This window comes from Piliocolobus tephrosceles, chromosome 15 (assembly GCF_002776525.5).
Source record: "Piliocolobus tephrosceles isolate RC106 chromosome 15, ASM277652v3, whole genome shotgun sequence".
In the NCBI taxonomy this organism is placed as follows: Eukaryota; Metazoa; Chordata; class Mammalia; order Primates; family Cercopithecidae; genus Piliocolobus; species Piliocolobus tephrosceles.
In genome coordinates, this window is record NC_045448.1 from 87106711 (window position 1) to 87126032 (window position 19322).

Here is a 19322-nt window from a genome sequence, read left to right on the forward strand (position 1 = left end):
AGTTTGGGTGACACAGCAAGACACCCTCTCTACAAAAAAATTTTTTTTAATAGCCAGCTGTGGTGGCACACACCTGTAGCCCAGGCTACTTGGGAGGCTGAGGCAGGAGAATCCCTTGAGCCCAGGAGCTAAAAGTTACAGTGAGCTGTCTTCAAAATAAATACAGAAATTGTATTATGTCTTTTCCACAGGATACCACAGCTATGCCTTATGCGTTTCAAGATGATCCTTACCTTATACCAACATCCTCTTTGGAATCTGTGAGTATGTTCATATAATTTTCTAGTCTTTTATCTCACTGGTTTGCGCACAACAGTACATAAATAATTTAGTTGTAAGAACCTGGGAAAGGTTTACAAATGCTGAGAAATTGATAGACTTTGTGAATCCTTTACTACTTTTTTCAAAAAGATGTACATATAGTTAACGGGGAGAGGATTTTTGGTTTTGGTTTCTAATACTTAGGGCTTTTTCACACTGGAGTGACCCACTCAGTTTAAATGACTTGCTTTTTATGTATTTCAATCTGTGTGTAAGATGCTAACTGAAATTGTATCACAGTAGAAAAGGTGGGATATTCTATAATTTCTAATTGGGATTCTGTTTGTCGTTGCATTTTTTTTTTAAGGGGGGAGAAATTATTGCTGAGAGTGTAACTGTAATCTTGTTTGAGTCTAAATTACATGTATTTAATCTTTTTCTTTATGTAGCATTCATTTTTACTGGCAAAGAAATCTGGGGAGAATGCAGCCAAGTTTATTGTTAATTCATACCCCAAATATTTTCAGAAGGACATAGCTGAACCTCATATACCGGTAAGGACAGGTAGTTACATTATTTACATAATACTATTTTAAGTGTAAATTAAACCAGGCTTTCATAGCTAATATTTAAGTAGCCATTTGAATACCCTCAATATTTGGATGATAAGCCTTTTAAAGTGTGGAGTTAGCTTTGATCACAGCACTAACCTTTTAAAATTCTTTTTGTATTTATTTGCTCTTCATCTTAATATTTTCCCCATTTGATTTTTTGTGACACCATGCTCTTAGATCTTTACTTCTGTGACTAAAGTTTCCTTCACTACCTCTCTGTCCACATCTTTCTCTTCCTTTTTTTTGAAACAGTGCATCATGCTGTCACCCAGGCTGGAGTGCAATGGTGCAATCATAATAGCTCACTGTACCCTGGAACCCCTGGGCTCAAGTGATCCTCTTGCCTCAGCCTCACAAGTAGCTTGGACTACAGGAGTGTGCCACCATGCCCAGGCTGGTCTCCAATTTCTGGGCTCAAGCAAACATCCCTCTGCGGCCTCTGAAATCTCTGGGATTGCAGGTGTAAGCCGCTGCTGCTTGCCCTTGATCTGCTTCTTTTTTTGTTTTTGTTTGAGATGGAGTCTCACTCTGTTGTCCAGGCTGGAGTGCAGTGGTGCAATCTTGTCTCACTGCAACCTCTGCTGCCCGGGTTCAAGCAATTCTGCCTCAGCCTCCTGAGTAGCTGGGATTACAGGTGCCTGCCACTGCGCCTGGCTACTTTTTGTAGTTTTAGTAGAGACGGGGTTTTACCATCTTGGCCGGGCTGGTCTTGAACTCCTGACCTCGTGATCCACCCGCCTTGGCCTCCCAAAGTCCTGGGATTACAGGTGTGAGCTACCGTGTCCGGCCTTAATCTACTTCTTAAGTACGGGTGTCTTTCTTAGATTTTTATGCTCATTTTCTTTTGTTATTGTGTACACTCTTCTGTTTCAGTGACTGTTATAATCCATCCGGCACTCTTGTATATCTAGCCTAGATCGTTTACTTTGAACTCCACATTGTATTTCCAGCTCCCTCTTTGTTCTGTAGTTCGGAGCGAGGATTTATGGAGTGTAGTGGGTATTGTGCTTAGTGCTTGTCCATACAGTGGTGAGCAAAACAGATGTGACTCTGCCCTCCTGAGTTTGTTGGTGGAAGTACTAATCTCAGACTCATCATATCTAAACTACTCCCGTCCCCCCACATCTCTGCTTCCCAAAGCTCACAGGGAAATACACACTTCTCGTTTTCATAGTAGAACTTGTGGATAGATGAGGAAGCCAGTGTGATTGTGTAAGTCAAAATATTAAAATCCTGAACTAAGACAGTGGCAGTGGTGGAATAATCATTTGTTGGTTATCTGCTTTCTCCATTAGATTGAGCACCCTGAAGGTAGAGAATGCCTTTCGTCTCTGTATCCCCAGTGCCGAGCTTAATGTCTGGGATCAAGTAGTAGGCATTCAGAAAGTATTTGAATAAGTTAGTGAATGAGGTAAAATCAGCATACCTTGGGTAGTATTAAATGTTTAGAGGATACACAGCATTAGAGATGAAAGGTTTAGTTCAATTCCCTGTGAAGACAATCATGTTAAAATGATAAGCAGTGTCTGGTGCAGGAAACATGAATTGGAGCAGTGAAGTTTTACTTTGGTATGTTGGTGATAAAAATTTTGTCCTAGTCAGTTATCCTTTCCTCACCTTTACCTGTTTGTAGTAACTTTAGTCATCTTGTTTTCCTAGTGTTTAATGCCTGAGTACTTTGAACCTCAGATCGAAGACGTAAGTGAAGCCGCCCTGAAGGAACGAATCAAGCTCAGAAAAGTCAAAACCTCTGTGGACATGTTTGATCAGCTTTTGCAAGCAGGTGACCTGAGTTCTATTAAAGCCCCTCTAATAACATGGGCTTTGAAGTGGGCCCCAGTTACATGATTCAGATATTTTGAGTAAAAGTTACAGGGCCTGCTATACTTATTTTGCTTTTATGGCCGCGTACTTTATATTTTTAATAGTTTATTTCATTTTTAGCTTTAGTGTTATTTAAGAACTATAGGTGAAGTAGAATTGCAGCTTTGTTGCTTTATTGTAGCACTAGTAGAGAAATTGTATCACCCTTCTACCTTAGCTTCTGTTTTTAACGTTAGGTAGGTATGCAGTGCTCCCAGATTTCCTGTACTCTTTTTCTTTTCTTTTTTTTTTCTTTTGAGACGGAGTCTCGCTCTGTTGCCCAGTCTGGAGTGCAGTGGTGCAATCTCGGCTCACTGCAAGCTCCACCTCCCAGGTTTACGCCATTCTCCTGCCTTAGCCTCCCAAGTAGCTGGGACTACAGACACCTACCACCACGTCCAGCTAATTTTTTTGTATTTTTGGTAGAGACGGGGTTTCACCATGTTAACCAGGATGGTCTCGATCTCCTGACCCTGTGATCCACCCGCCTCGGCCTCCCAAAGTGCTGGGATTACAGGTGTGAGCCACCATACCCGGCCGAGACGGAGTTTCACCATGTTAGCTAGGATGGTCTTGCTCTCCTGACCTCGTGATCCACCCACCTTGGCCTCCCTAAGTGCTGGGATTGCAGATGTGAGCCACCGTGCCCAGATTTCCTGTACTTTTTAAGGATGTTTGGAAGATTGGGCTACAACACACAAGAAGGAAATATGTAAAAAGGAAAGCACACTCAATAGGATCAGGGGCTTTGATGCTGGTGCCATCTGTGTCACTAATTGTTCTTAGCATTCAAAAAGTTACTTAATTTCTCAGAGCTTCTAGCTCTAAAATTGTGTGGTTCTCTGAATTGGAGCTGGATGTAAACTTTCGGAGCTACACATGTAAATAGCACAGCTGGTAAATCACCATGAAAATGTATATATAGCAACATCAGAAGCAGCCGGCATTACGTTTTTAGAATCTGGAGTGCTATTTGGTGATTTAGAATAAACATGGAAGTGGTGGAAACTGGACGGAATCATTATACACTTGAACCCAAGAAACATTTGCAGAAAGCTATGTTTGTGAATTTTGGTGTGTGGCTTGGTACAGCATCAGATGTATGGGTAAGTGATGGCAGTAGATTATAATTTAGTGGGGCGCTTCCCTCTGTTTGTTAATATGATCGGCAACTGATGTGAGTCTGCATTAAAGTTCTTAGTGCTAAGGCTTGTCTTTTTTTAGCTTTACCCCCTTTATTGGGTAGGTGTGTGCAGTCCTTCAGTAAAGACAGGTGTCAGACCCATAGCTCAGTAACTAAGTGAGCTAACATACCAGGGAAAGGATCCTAGAACATTTCATTATCAGGCCCCTAATAAGTGCAAAACACTTGCTAGTCATTTCACATACTTAATTCTACAATACCTTATTCATTGGTGTGTTTTTTTTTTTGTTTTGTTTTGTTTTTTTTGAGACGAGTTTCACTCTTGTTGCCCGGGCTGGAGTGCAGTGGCATGATCTGGGTTCGCTGCAACCTCTGCCTCTTGGGTTCAAGCAATTCTCCTGCCTTAGTCTCCCAAGTAGCTGGGATTACAGGCATGCACCACCATGCCTGGCTAATTTTTTGTATTTTTAGTAGAGATGGGGTTTCTCCACATTAATCAGGCTGGTCTCGAACTCCCGACCTCAGGTGATCCACCCGCCTCAGCCTCCCAAAGTGCTGGGATTACAGGTGTGAGCCACCACGCCTGGCCCTCATTGGTGTGTTTTATAGTAATCTTATGAAGGTAATTATTAGGTAATTTTTCCAGGGTCTCATAGCTTTGAGATGCTGTGAACCAGTTGCTTCTCCATAGCCTGTACCCTCTTCGCTCTGCCCTGCTTTCTCTTCTGGACTTTTACATTTCCTAATACTCATTTTAAATTTATCAATGTATTTTGTTTAGAAAGAAAATTTATTGGCTGGGCATGGTGACTCACACCTGTAATCCCAGAACTTTGGGAGGCCAAAACAGGAGGATTGCTTGAGCCCAGGAGATCAAGACTAGCCGGGGCAACATAGTGAGACCTCATCTCTGCAAAAAATTTAAAAATTAGCCAGGTGCAGTGGCACATACCTGTAGTCACAGCTGCTTGGGACGCTGAGGTGGGAGGATCACTTGAGCCCAGGAGTTCAAGGTTGTAGTAAGCTATGATGTCCTTGCACTCCAGCCTGGGCGACAGAATGAGACCCTATCTCAAAACAAACAAAAAGATACATTTACTTTTCTTCTAAAATAGCAGATTATATCTCATACATTATATCTCTTCCTCCTGTTCCCTTTTTAGCGTTTTTAATGAGTGTCAAGATGGAGACATAATGTTTTGAACAATTTTTAAGAGACTAGTATAGTTAGACAATTCTAGTGTTTCTAAGCAAGTTTTTAGTGAGTATCTGGATCCAAATGGAGTAATGCTACTTACATTGTTCAAATGGACTTGAGCTGAGGGAAGTAAGTGGGGATAGTTCCCAGTGTGTTCAGTTTGGCGATGATAATTAAAACCATGAAGTAGCTTGAGAAAAATGAGTACATGAAATAAGTGAGCACAGGCCCAAACTTCATCTTGTGTTCCAATCTTTTACATCAAATTACTTGGTTAATAGGGGTTATGTCCCTGTCTACGTCACTCCAGGTGTTTAAGTTGATGTTGAGTGCATAAAGTAGTGGACAACATTAAGTATGTAGCCATGAAGACCACAGCTAAAATGAAGCATTTTCACGTAACAGGCTTTAGTTCTTCATTGTTTCAAGGTTTCTTTCCCTTACTGTTTCTACCCACAGGAACCACTGTGTCTCTTGAAACAACAAATAGTCTCTTGGATTTATTGTGTTACTATGGTGACCAGGAGCCCTCAACTGATTATCATTTTCAACAAACTGAGCAGTCAGAAGAATTGGTAACAACTGTTGGCCTTGTTTTTTTTTTTTCTTAAGCTTCTTTTTGAAGAAATCGCTTTTAAAAATAAGATGGGTTCTTTTGCCATGTGTCAGGGTAGTAGTAAGAGATTTGTACTGAGATGTGTGGTACCATAGCCTTGATTAAAAAGTGGTACAGGAAGAAGAGAGATTTTAAACAGTTACTTCTGTCCTAGTTTACTTTTTAACAATATGTTGTCCTCTCCTACCTCATATTAAGGCAAAGCGTTGATCCGAAATGTTTGGGCTGGCCTGTGTCACTTAGAGTAATAACATGATGTATTCTGGCCAGGTAAAGACTCCATGGCCTGGGCCCCCTCAAAAATTCATACATGGACTTAGAGGAAAGAACACACTAGGCTGGAGACAGAACAGTAGTGTGCCTGTAAATTGAGTCATAGCCTCTCTCTCAACTCGTGAATTTTACTTCTAGAACTAGGTCTCAAGAAATCCTTTGGATCAGTCAAATAGAGATGCTCATGTGACATTTTTCATAAGGAGGTGTTTATACTTGCACAAATGTTGAAAACAGTCTAGATGTCCAACAGTAGATGATCAAATTATGATAAAAGTTGTGTGGCCATTGAGCACATTAGAGTAGATGTGTTTGGGTATGGAAAGATTCATCCAATAAGTGGGAAACAGGCTATCAGCCGTATATATTCTATTTTTGTAAAAATGTTTTTACAAATGCATAAGAAAAAAATCATTTAAAAAGTGTTTCTGGGTGATGGGATTATTGGTGTTTTTCTTCTTTTCTATCTTTCCTACTCTTTGCCCAACTAAATGTGGATTCTTTTTTTCCCCCTCAGAGACAGGGTCTCACTCTGTCACCTAGGATGGAGTGCAGTGATGCTGTCATAGCTTACTGCAGCCTTTAACTCCTGGGCTCAAGTGTTCCTCCTTCCTCATTCTCCCAAGTAACTGGGACCACAAGTGTGGGCCACCATGCCTGGTTAGTTTTTGTTTGGGGGGGGAGGGTGGGTAGACATAGGGTCTTGCTGTATTGCCCAGGATGGTGTCTTCAGCGCTGGGACTCAAGCAATCCTTCAAGCCTCCCAAAGTTTTGGAATTACTGACCACTGCACCTGGCCAAATGTAGATTGTTTATGTAGAGAACCTTACATTTTTAAAAGTGCATAGGCAGTAGGTTGCAGTTACACCTCACTTTCCAGAGCATCACTTCCTGAAGCCCTGCTCTGGTTGGCCCTCTACCTCTCCAGCCCCACCTCTTGAGGCAGCAGGCTACAGAGCCAGCACTGACCTCTGCAATGCCAACCAAGCCTGTATTGCTCTATGTCAGCCTTATCCCAGACCTTGGTTTATAAATAAAGACAATATTTAGTCTTGTAAGAAGTCTTGCTGGGTGCAGTGGCTCACACTTGTAATCTCAGCAGTTTGGGATGCCAAGGTGGGTGGATCATGAGGTCAGGAGATCAAGACCATCCTGGCTAACATGGTGAAACCCTGTCTCTACTTAAAAAAAAATACAAAAAATTACCTAGGCATGGTGGTAGGCGCCTATAGTTGCAGCTACTCAGGAGGCTGAGGCAGGAGAATTGCTTGAACCCAGGAGGTGGAAGTTGCAGTGAGCCGAGACCACGCCACTGCACTGCAGCCTGGGTGACAGAGCGAGACTCTGTTTCAAGAAAAAAACAAACAGAAGTCTTAGTTTGCTTGGGTGAGTGTTAGACATTAACTATATGTTGTTTATCTTGCTTTCACCCTAATTATGACAGTTTATCTGTATGGATCAAGCCAGATGTAGTCCCTGAGCAAATAGGCTATGTTGTTTGGTTTTCCTCTTTCTATCTGAGGACCAGGCAATACAGGGAACTGGCTTCATCTTGTCTCCATGCTGTCACTTGTTGCTTTGAGGGTCAACTTGACTTTTCATCTGATTTGCACTTAAGAAATTAACTGTATAGGTGTAAGCGTTATTGGACTTCCTCTTTGCCATCTGCTGGATCTGTGTTTCCTTTATTTTTCTGAGTTCCCTTTGCCTTTCTGATTTAGAGTAGTCAGGGAAATGCATTCCATCGCCTTAACTTTTATTTCTCTTGATGATGATTCATTTCAGGAAGAGGAAGATAACAATAAATCTAGGAGGAAAGCTGGTCATCAGTTTGGAGTTACATGGCGGTATGTCACACGTAATTAGAACCTTGAATTACAGTGTCTTACAGTACATGGAATATGCCCCATCACCCCGTGAAGATGTTTTCTTGTGATGTTCTTAAATAATTGATTTTTATTGTGCAATATAAATTTCACTATTTGTATTCCTATACATTTTAGACCATTTTTCAGTAGGCTCTTTGTCCATTCAGCAACACAAGAATCTGTTGAGAGGTTGACCCTTTTTTTTTTCCCCCTCATCTGTTTAACTCAGCATAACTTTCATATGTTATGGTTCCTTTGGTAGTTTCATTAACAGTGCTACCTTGGAATATATACCTCTAATTCTGAAAGATTTAATACTTTTGTTTACTAAAAGTATCATAGACACTAGAGTGTACTGCTAAATTAAGACCACTGACCAACATGTAGATGTACACAGCAGTTTAAATGAAAGGTGTAATAATTATGTTGGAGGATTTAAGTTAGCTGGGTGTCTAAAAGGAGGATATTTCATGTGAATGTCTGGAAAGGGAAAGCTACCATGATTATCTAAAATCGTTATTGAAGTGATGAATTTGATAAGATGAAAGGTTAAATTCCTTGGGGTAGGCTGGACGCGGTGCCTCACGCCTGTAATCCTGGCATCGTGGGAGGCCGAGGTGAGTGGATCACTTGAGGTCAGGAGTTTTGAGACCAGCCTGACCAACATGGTGAAACCCCATCTCTACTAAAAATACAACAATTAGTTAGGGGTGGTGGCATGTGCCTGTAATTCCAGCTACTCCTGAGGTGGAGGCGGGAGAATCACTTAAACCTGGGAGGCCGAGGTTATGGAATGGGAGAAGAGATAAAAGTACATATGCTGGAATAAGACCAGAAGGATCCTCCAAAAGAAACCATTTTGCCTCTGGGAAGTAGCAGCTGAAGATTGAAGAAGGATGAGGCAACTTTACTAGGGACCTTGTCATACAGTTGCTTCTTGTTTTTAATGCATAGATATTTATATACTTGTTTATAAACTTTTCATTTTCAATTCTAATTCTGCCACTTAAGCCCTGACAACACAGCCCCGACAACACATTGAGATTGTTAAGTCTTGATTTTCCCCATTTTCAAAATGATAATAACCATAACGCCCTGTAAGAATTGAGATAATGCATGTAAAGTACTTGGCACATTGCCTGGAACATAATAAACCGTCAGTAAATGGTGGTAGCTCTGATTGGTATTTCCTGTTGCCCGGGTTCACATTTACTCTCTTGTGTCTAGAGCAAAAAACAATGCTGAAAGAATCTTTTCTCTAATGCCAGAGAAAAATGCACATTCCTATTGCACAATGATCCGAGGAATGGTGAAGGTACATTTGTTTTATTTATTTTTATCTTTAATTTCCACCAATCAGGGTGTTTCAGCCTCAGAACCACTAACATTTTGGGTCAGATAATTTGTTGTGGGGTCTGTCCTGTGCATTGTAGGATGTTAGTAGCTCTCTGGGTTCTACCCACTGGATGTGAGTAGTACACTCCTCCCCCACTTTGAGTTGTGACAAATAATAATATGTTCAGGCATTACCAGTAGATAGAAAACCACTGCACTAGAGTATGAGCTTCATGAGAACAGGAGCCTTTTGAGCCTGAGCTATGTTACCAAAACAGACAGAAATGTGCAAGGACTTCTTAAGTAAATGAATTTGATGATGCTTAATTTTTGCTTTTCCAGCACCGAGCTTATGAGCAGGCGTTAAACTTGTACACTGAGTTACTAAACAACAGACTCCATGGTGAGTTTGAGAAATCCCCTCCATCCCTTTCTCCATTTCCTTCTTTCTCTTAATTGTTTGTGTGAAGGCTTTGGATCTTGCCTCAGTCATTGGCCTATACTTTGTCTTTTCCTGAGGCATACGTGATTGAAGCAAGAGTAGAGATCCAGAAAGGAGAGTGGTTTTCCAGTTTTGTGGGCATGTGATTAGCCAAGGGACACATAGGAATGACTGCTTTGCCTTAAACTCAGCCATTTAGGGATTCATCTTCAACCCCAAATTTTATCATTTTATTATTTTACAGCTGATGTGTACACATTTAATGCAGTGATTGAAGCAACAGTATTCGTGATAAATGAGAAATTTGAGGCAAAATGGAGTGATATACTGGTAAGGAGGAATCCTCAGTTTATTTTTTAATAGGGCTTAAATACTCTTTTGCCAGAAATAGATGGGCTGGCCAGGTATGGAGGCTCAAACCTGTGATACCAGCACTTTGGGAGGCCGAGGGGGGCAGATCACCTGAGGCCAGGAGTTCGAGACCAGCCTGGCCACCATGGTGAAACCTGTCTCTACTAAAAGTACAAACAAAGCCGGGCATGGTCGTGCACACCTGTAATCCCAGCTCCTTGGGAGGCCGAGGCAAGAGAATTGATTGAACCCGGGAGGCAGAGGTTGCTGTGAGCAGAGATTGTGCCACTACACTCCAGCTTTGGCAACAGAGCAAGACTCCTTCTCAAAAAAAAAAAAAGAAAGAAAAGTATATGGGCTGGAGATAGCATTTATGAGCATGTGCATGGCAGTCACTGTGTAGCAGTTAACTGTTCACTACCCTTTCCGCAGCCCTGGAACTCAGCTGTGTCTGGCACATGAGAAGAAAAAGTTACTTGACCCAGCGTATACAGCTAGAATTCTGGACCATTTTATTCATTTATTTTTCATAATAGTTTTTCTGTTACAAAGTAATGCATATTTGCTATCAAATTCCTATCAGGTGTAAGTTCAAAAAGTTGAAATCACTGGATTGATTCTTGCCTAGTAACTTAAGAACAGAAACAGCTGGGCACGGTGGCTCATGCCTATAATCCCAGCACTTTGAGCCTGAGGCGAGTGGATTACCTGAGGTCAGGAGTTTGTGACCAGCCTGACTAACATGGTGAAACCCCGTCTCTACTAAAAATACAAAAATTAGCCAGCCGTAGTGGTGCACACCTGTAGTCCCAGCTACTCAGGAGGCTGAGGCAGGAGAATCGCCTCAACTCAAGATTGCACCCCTGCACTCCAGCCAGGGCAACAAGAGCGAAACTCCGTCTCAAAAAAAAGAAAACCAAAAAACAAAAAAACCCACTTTTTTATATCATACTGGTCTATTACTTTTGAGTCTTTTCTTGGAAAACTCTCCTTGGTAGAAGACTGAAGACAGTTGACCACCTCGATCAAATGGGGTGGGTGTTTGAATTAGCAGGCTTCTTTAAAAGGCAGAATCATGGAACCTGCTAATTAATAAACAGTTCTTAAAATAGGGATATAGTTACTAACCTGCTTTAAACATAAGCAAGAAAGCTAAATTCTTTATTTTGTGTGAAACATAGATTATTGGACAGATTACCCAGGCATGAAAGATACTTATTTTTTATTCAACTAGGAGCTGCTAAGACACATGGTTGCACAGAACGTGAAACCAAATCTGCAGACTTTTAATACCATTCTGAAATGTCTCCGAAGATTTCATGTGATTGCAAGATTGCCAGCCTTACAGATTTTACGTGAAATGAAAGCCATTGGAATAGGTGAGGATGCGCCCTTGAGTCCTCTGAAGACAGAGACTGTGCCAGCCAGAGGTTTCAGGGCAACATAAGCAAAGACCTTTAAATTCTTCTGCTTACATAATATGCTGGAAATTTTGTTTCCACGTTTGGCACATTAAATTAAATACACTGTACTTATAGTGGGAGTGTCTTTATCATCTTAGTGTTCATTAGTATTTTAGGTACTTTGTTTATGGTTCTGTTGAATCTGAGGAGAAGTGATTGCTTTGAGTTAGCTAGTTTTAAATTCATGACATTTTTCCAGCATAATTAGGTATTTGAACCTAAGTGTGTGCTAGTGTATTGTATATTTTTCATTAGTTACTTTATTGAAAGTTGCTTTGGGAATCAATTCACTTCAATATATTTTACTGTTCTTAGTGAAGAATGTGACTAATAAGTATTTGGACTTTCAAAAAGTGATTAAGTCTTTATGATAGTTTTTCACCTTTACATTAATGAGTTGGAAAATATCTTTGTTCAAAGGAACAGAAATGCATCTTTTGCTTAAATATTAACATTAATATGTTTTAAATTCAGTGTGTCTCAGTAAACTATATTTTGGATTGCCGTGTGTTTACCTCATTGTTTGTTTTTTCTATCCACCTGGTAATTCAAGAACCCTCGCTTGCAACATATCACCATATTATTCAGCTGTTTTATCAACCTGGTATGTATGGCCTTAAATTGTGTTAATTTATATAGAAAATTGACCAGCTTTCTTGAATTTATGTGATTAATTGTTGCAGGTTATCGTCTCTGCATATGAATTAAGAAAAGATAATTTGTAAATTAACCTGTACAGCCTGAGCAGAAAGTTGTGGCTTTTTTTTTAGAGATAGAATCTTGCTTATTGCAGCCTTGAACTCCTGGGCTCAAGCAGTCTTCCCTTCTTAGCCTCCTGAGTAGTTGGGATTACAGATGCCTACTAGCATGCCCAGCTGATTTTTTTTATTGGACAGTGTCTTACTACCTAAAATTATTCTTGAGGTTAGCAATCTTGTTTATGGTATGAAACTTGAGCTGGAGGGGAGAGGGTTATGGAATGTACTGTCAGTGATGTTGTACAAACGGGAATGGTTAGAATGTATTTTGGCTGAAGTCTCTTTTGTTCTCTGGAGCTATGCTATTTAATACCGTAGCCACTAGCCACATGTGGCCAATTAATTAAAATTAAGTAAAATAATAAATTACTTTGTCACGTTAGTGCTCAGTAGCCATGTGTCTAGTGGCTACCATGTTCAGTGATGCAGGTTCAGAACATTTCCATCTTTGCCAAAAGTTTGTGGACGTTGCTGCTTCAGAGGAAAGGTAAACTTATTGTGCAGCCTTTTGGGAGGACCTCAAGGTTCCATTTTTAGGTCAGTTCCAGTGGGAGCTCTGCTCTGTAGATGGACTTTGGAGAGAGACACACCTCAACTGAGATGTCGGCTCTATCATTTATTTACCAGCTATATCAAAGTGACTGGATACCTACCTGAGGAATAGCAGCAGGGTGTGGTGGTTAAATGAGTTACACACCGTGTCTGGTACTGTGTTTGGAAGGCACATATGAGACACTCGGAATCTTTTGGTTCTTATCCATTTATCCCCAGCCTAAGAAATAACCCTTGAGTTCAGAATTGACAGTTCTAGTCATTCTTTCTTGTGATAGACTATAAAAATTACAGAAGAGAACTTGATTCTCTCTGGTTTGGAGGACTAATTTTATAAAATCCATATCCTCACCTGTATAGGCAAATTTTATCTTTAGGAAAAGGAACCAAACAGTTAATTGACTATACCTTGGAAACAGATAAAGTTTCCATAATTGTGTCCCCTAAAATTTTACTCAACCTTGGTGAGATTGTGATGGAGCTAGTATTTCTGACCCCAAAGTATATTCCTTTCCTCTGTAACTCTCATCACTGGTTCAATTGCTAATCAAAGTCAGATGTACTTACATTTCCTAAGTAACAGCCAGGACTGGGGGATGGGGAATCTGGGGGAGCTGTGTTGGTTTGTCTTATGTATATAAATTGCCTGTCTGCAATAATAATTTTGGCTTAACGCCTGTAATCCCAGCAATTTAGGAAGCCAAGACAGGAGGATTGCTTGAGCCCAGGAGTTTGAAACCAACCCGGACAACATAGAGAGACCTCCATGTCTACTAAACATGAAAAAAGTAGCTGGACATGGTGGCGCACCCCTGTAGTCCCAGCTACTCAGAGTGTGAGGCAGGAGGATTGCTTGTGGCCAGGAGGTGGAAACTGTAGTAAGCTGCGTTTGTCCCACTGCACTCCAGCCTAGGTGACAGAGCAAGACCCTGTCTCAATAATAATAATTTCTAGGAATTTACCCAAAAAAGAAAGCCTAAATTAAGCAAGAAACAATACATTGAAAAGAGAATATTATGTAACTGATAAAAGTAAGAATGTTAGCAAAGGGAAACATGCTTGAGCAAATTGTGGAACTGTCTGTACTGTCATTACAACTCTGCTACCGCGAACACACAGAACAGGTAGGGAACAGAGTGTAGAGAAATACTTGACTGTGAATATTGCAGATGATTTTCTGACCTATTAGTGCTCAGCTCACGTTATTTTTAAGAACTGCCCTGTCCATTCTAGTTTACTTTTTCTTGACTTCATTCTGATTATATTTAAAGGGAACACAAATGATTACTAGCAAAAAACATTTTTGGTTGGGCGCAGTGGCTCGTGCCTGTAGTCCCAGCACTTTGGGAGGCTGAGGCGGGCAGATCATGAGGTCAGGAGTTCAAGACCAGCCCGACCAACATGGGGAAACCCCCGTCTCTACTAAAATTACAAAAAATTAGCCAGGCGTGGTGGTGGAGGCCTGTAGTCCCAGCTGCTCGGGAGGCTGAGGCAGGAGACTCGGTTGAACCCGGGAAGCGGAGGTTGCAGTGAGCTGAGGTTGTGCCATTGCACTCCAGCCAGGGCAACAGTGCATCACTCCATCTCAAAAAAAAAAAAAAAAGTTTTTCTAAGTACGCTGGTTTGGTGAGGGAGTGTGTGTTACTGTCTGCCTCCCACACCAGTAAGTCAGGCTTCATGTGAAGAGCCTAAAGAACGGGGGAAGTCTCAGTGGAGCACACGAATAGAAACCTGTGATTATTCCAGATTTTACAGAGAATTGCTCTCTGCAGGGTGTAGTGGTTCCTTTAGCAAGCATTGGCCTCCACCCAGCTCTATGCGAGGACTTAGGCTGGAGGTGAAGGAAGGAGAAATGTGTCCCTTTGTACTAGGTACTGTGAGGTTGTTGGTGGTAAAGGAAGTGTATTAAACACATTTGCTTTCTTGTTCTGCAGGAAACCCTTCAAATAGATCATCCTTCATCATTTATGATATAATGAATGAATTAATGGGAAAGAGATTTTCTCCAAAGGACCCGGATGATGGTATGTACAGAAATCACTTGTGTTTTCCTCCTCTAAAGACAGAGGGCCGGTTTCCCTGAGTGCCAGTTAGAGGCCTCGTCATCCCTATATAGCTTAGTAGTATTTTTTTTTCTATTTTTTAAATAAATTTGAGTACATAGTAGGTGTATATAGCTTAGTAGTATCTGCCATGATCTTTCTGAGAAAGCCAAAATGTCTGTGGCACGTTCCTGCCTCTCTTAAGTTTTTACGTTCGTAGCTTTATTTTACATGTTACCAGTTTTGTTGGCAGGATTTTTGTTAATGTTACTGACTTGAAAATTTATCCATTGTAACCAAAGCTCTTGTGAACTTTGATTTTCAGATAAGTTTTTTCAGTCAGCCATGAGTGTAGTAAGTATCATTTCTTTATTAATTCACTATCCATTTCCTAAATTTATCTGTAGCTGGAGGGTTCTCCCTGGTTCTTTTCACTTTCTAACTCTTCAGTCATGTCTTTGCTTCTGTTTTTTCTTCTTTCTCTAAAATCTATAATTTTTGTTTTCTCTTAGAGATAGAGGTTCACTGTGTCACCCACGCTGGAGTGCAGTGGCTCACCACAACCTCTGCCTCCTGGGTTCAAGCGATTCTCCTGCCTCAGCCTCTTGAATAGCTGGGACTGCAGGTGTGTGCCACCACGCCTGGCTAATTTTTGTATTTTTTTTTTTGGTAGAGATAGAGTTTCACCATGTTAACCAGGCTGGTCTTGAACTCCTGACTGCCTCCCAAAGTGCTGGCGTGAGCCAACGCACCTGGCCTAAAATCTGTACTTTTCAATCACATACTATCCCTACCCTTTGTTTTTTGTTTACGTTGATGTTTTTCATGCCCTCGAACAGATAAACTTCCATAATATTTCAGATTTGCCTATTAGTAAGTTAAAATTGATAATGGTTTTTATTTTATTTTATTTAATCATGCTTATCATAGGAAAAATTTCAAACAGTTTTAAGATGAACCCTGTTCTAAGGGTAATTTAATTGCTTTACTATTAGATTGGTGCAAAAGTAATTGTGGCTTTTGCCATTACTTTCAGTGGTAAAAACCGCAATTATAAAAGCCGCTACCTTCAATGGCAAAAACCACAATTACTTTTGCACCAACCTAATATTTAGTGTGGATCCTACCAAGGTATTTACTCTGGGTACTTAAGCGTATGTATATCCAGGCGTACTTTCAGGGTGTTTTATTTATTGACAGCAATCAGTATTTCATAGTAAGAACTATAACTTAACTTTCCTGTGGGTAGATTTTGGAATTACTTCATGGAGATTTTTACTAGTCTAGACTCTGCACTGCAGGTGTCTTTTGTGTGCTTGACCAGATGTTGTTATAGGATTAATTTCTAACAGTATAATTGCTAAATTAAAATAATATTGTAATAAATTTCACAGGACTTGGGATTTGTCTCCCCCCATTTCTTGTAACTTATTTGCTGTCAACATTAAGTATTTTCATAAGACGCTCTACTGTTTTTATTCATTTGTGAACCACGTGGCTGACAGGGTGTCAGAGTGATACTTACTACTTGCAAATTTTCAGTGCTCATCTCTCAGAGATCTAGAACTTGCCTACCAAATACATGACCTTTTAAATACTGGAGACAACCGGAAATTCATTGGACTTGATCATCAGCGTAATTTCTATTAGTAAGTGTGTTGGAAATGTATCCTTTTGCATGAGTTACCGTATTCTGCAAGTGGGAGGCTGTTGATGTCCCTTCATACCTCACCTCTGGTTTCAGGCAGCATGCCAGTGATCTAATAGGACATGTTAATTGAGCACTTAGGAATTAAAGCAGTAGTAAAACTGCCAGATTTGAAAGACTGTACTAGTTTGTGTCCTTTGAGTTTGTTTTTTTTTGGCAACACATTAAAATCCACATATCTTTTTCCTCTACCCCCTCTCATTTTACATTTTCAAATTGTCATAGCAGCGTGAGCCCTGAAGTTTTCCTCTCATCTCCCTTGCTTTTGTATTCAAAGATCAAGATACCGGAACCCAGAGATATTCCCTGAATGGGTTTGCTTTTAGGCAGATAAGAACATGAATTTAAGAAGGCAGCATGTTAACAGATGTGTGAGAATCGTTTTCTGTGTATCCAAATCCTTGTTTCACATTGAATGTTTCTAAAATGAATTTGAAGTTCAGTATCTGTTCACCATGACCTAAGAGTAGACAGAGGAAACAGTTAGAAATGACCTGGTGAGGGTAAGGTGTTTAGTTGGGAAGTCAGCATATACTGGCAGCTCTTAAACCAAGTATTGCCCGTTTAACTTGAAACTGTAAGTATTTTGAAATTCTTTGTAACATATAATATGCTGTAATTTCACTCATTATTTCCCCTGTTGTTAGACATGGGGACTTTAGACTAAACGTACTTTTTGTCTTCATCACAGTTCCAAGTTCTTCGATTTGATTTGTCTAATGGAACAAATTGATGTCACCTTGAAGTGGTATGAGGACCTGATACCTTCAGTAAGATGGTTCATTACTTGTTATTTATCATTCTAGATGAATTGGGTTTCTGTAGATTAATGCTTTAAAAATGTGTTTCTCTTCATCAGGTCTGCTTTCCCCACCCCCAAACATTGATACATCTTCTCCAAGCACTGGATGTGGCCAATCGGCTAGAAATGATTCCTCAAATTTGGAAAGGTCCGTTTTACTTTGTATGTGTCCAGGTGCATGTCACCTCGGTATCTTCTATTTTGATAATGAATGTGGTAACATTACTGTTAGGTGATGAAAACTTCCATTTTGACTGAACTGAATGTGTTAGTTGAGATCTACTTCAGGGTCACATGTTCATGTTGCATGTTGACTATCAGGAGAAAAATTTGTTGAAAATGACTTAAGTCAGTACCTTGGTGACATAGGAATGAGCTGAGTTTTGTGCACCTGTTGTGTGATATGACCCAAAGAAAGTAAGTGCTGATGACGTGGCAGACCCTAAAAATGATTGAAGGCCTTGGATCCGAGAGCCTCTGGAATTCCTCTGTGCCAGTATGGCCTCACTTTGCTAACCAGTCAGTGATGATTATGATTCCAAGTAATAGCCATGAGCGTCACGCATCACAGGTGTGTGTCCTGGTCTGTCTTATGTGTATAACTTGGCTGCAGAATGAAATAGATACTCTGTATGTTCCGCTAGGTGACTACTGTATTATAAGTAAGTAGACTCTAGTCCTGCCCTCCTGCTTGACAAGACTGCTCTAATGAGTAATAAAAGTATATCAAAAATTCCCAAGTGCTATAAAACAATGTCTTACCACGTGGAGCTGGTGGCCGCTCCCATGTAGTGCACATGCTGTGATGAGCACTTCACTGGAACAAGGCCCAGGCATTGGCTTTTACATTCGTTCCACCTTGAATCCTGGTGGGTGTCTGGAATCCTGGGATAAGCCTGGAGTAAATAACAGCAGCTTATTTTTACCCAGCAAAAAATAGGTTGACAGTGAACGAGAGTGTTGGTTTCACATAACAATGATCACTGCTTGTTCCTTTCTTGTCTCAAGATAGTAAAGAATATGGTTTCACTTTCCGCAACGACCTGAGAGAAGAGATCCTGACGCTCATGGCAAGGGACAAACACCCACCAGAGGTAGGCCTGAAACTCACCAGCCAGTATATCCTCCCATACTGAGGTCTTCTTAAGGCTAGCTTCTCCAGTTTCATCTGCCATTTTGGAGAGTTCTGCCACCCAAACCCATATTTGAGTGATGATACATCTAAACATATCTTGCCTTTAGCAGAAATCTGTCCTTAAAAACCCTCTTTCCTGTAGTCCAAAGCAAGCAACATGAAATTAGCTCTGTCTTCAGCTTGCTTTTTAAAAAATCTCCATCTACAAAGGAAATGCATAGCTGAATTTGAAAGTTGTGGCTAATCAAAATACTTAGGACAGGGTCCTTTTTTAATTACTCGTGTGCTATACACATAATATATTCAAATGGCAAAATGCATTTCTCAGAATTTAAGGATCCTGTAATTCTGAACTGAAATTCTCACAAAATCAGTTAGGCAGTTCTGCTGACTCCTAAAGCTTCTCAGCTTCAGGTGGCATTTGCTGACTGTGCTGCTGATATCAAATCTACATATGAAAGCCAACCCATCAGACAGACTGCTCAGGATTGGCCAGCCATCTCTCTCAACTGTATAGCTGTCCTCTTTTTAAGGGCTGGGAGAACTCAGGAAGCCTGGTGAGTACAGTACCACAAGTATACACTTTAGAAGCTTTTGTATTTGGATCTAAAACATTGACCCACGCTGGTAGAAGTTCTCTCATTTGGCCATATAACAAGTATTTGATTCGGGAACTTGCAAATACCAACTAAAAAGGAAACTTTTGGAAGAAGACAATATGCATGATGTATTTGAGATAAGGCATGGTTCTCTCAAACCGTAGGCTGAGAATTAATTGTCTTTCCCTTTCTACTTTCTGTGTCTATGGACAAGTAAGTCACTTAACCCCATTACTCCACTTAAATGGACTAAAGATGAAAGAAACATGATCAAGGAAACATAGTTTTGAAAATGTTT

General features: G+C 40.5%; 1 protein-coding gene across 2 annotated transcripts in view; it reads left to right on the top strand.

The window, feature by feature from the left end:
- Positions 1-19322, top strand: part of PTCD3 (pentatricopeptide repeat domain 3) — a 34649-nt gene that overhangs the window by 9145 nt on the left and 6182 nt on the right. For both annotated transcript variants that reach the window (XM_023224917.2, XM_023224918.2), the window contains 17 exons: positions 192-260; positions 711-815; positions 2535-2658; positions 5540-5655; positions 7755-7816; positions 9065-9152; positions 9515-9575; positions 9859-9944; positions 11200-11344; positions 11982-12032; positions 14673-14762; positions 15106-15134; positions 16323-16429; positions 17180-17258; positions 17348-17438; positions 18299-18384; positions 18834-18982. In XM_023224917.2, coding sequence (XP_023080685.1) covers positions 192-260; positions 711-815; positions 2535-2658; positions 5540-5655; positions 7755-7816; positions 9065-9152; positions 9515-9575; positions 9859-9944; positions 11200-11344; positions 11982-12032; positions 14673-14762; positions 15106-15134; positions 16323-16429; positions 17180-17258; positions 17348-17438; positions 18299-18384; positions 18834-18982 — 1538 coding nt within the window. The remainder of the gene's footprint in view (positions 1-191; positions 261-710; positions 816-2534; positions 2659-5539; positions 5656-7754; positions 7817-9064; positions 9153-9514; positions 9576-9858; positions 9945-11199; positions 11345-11981; positions 12033-14672; positions 14763-15105; positions 15135-16322; positions 16430-17179; positions 17259-17347; positions 17439-18298; positions 18385-18833; positions 18983-19322) is intronic.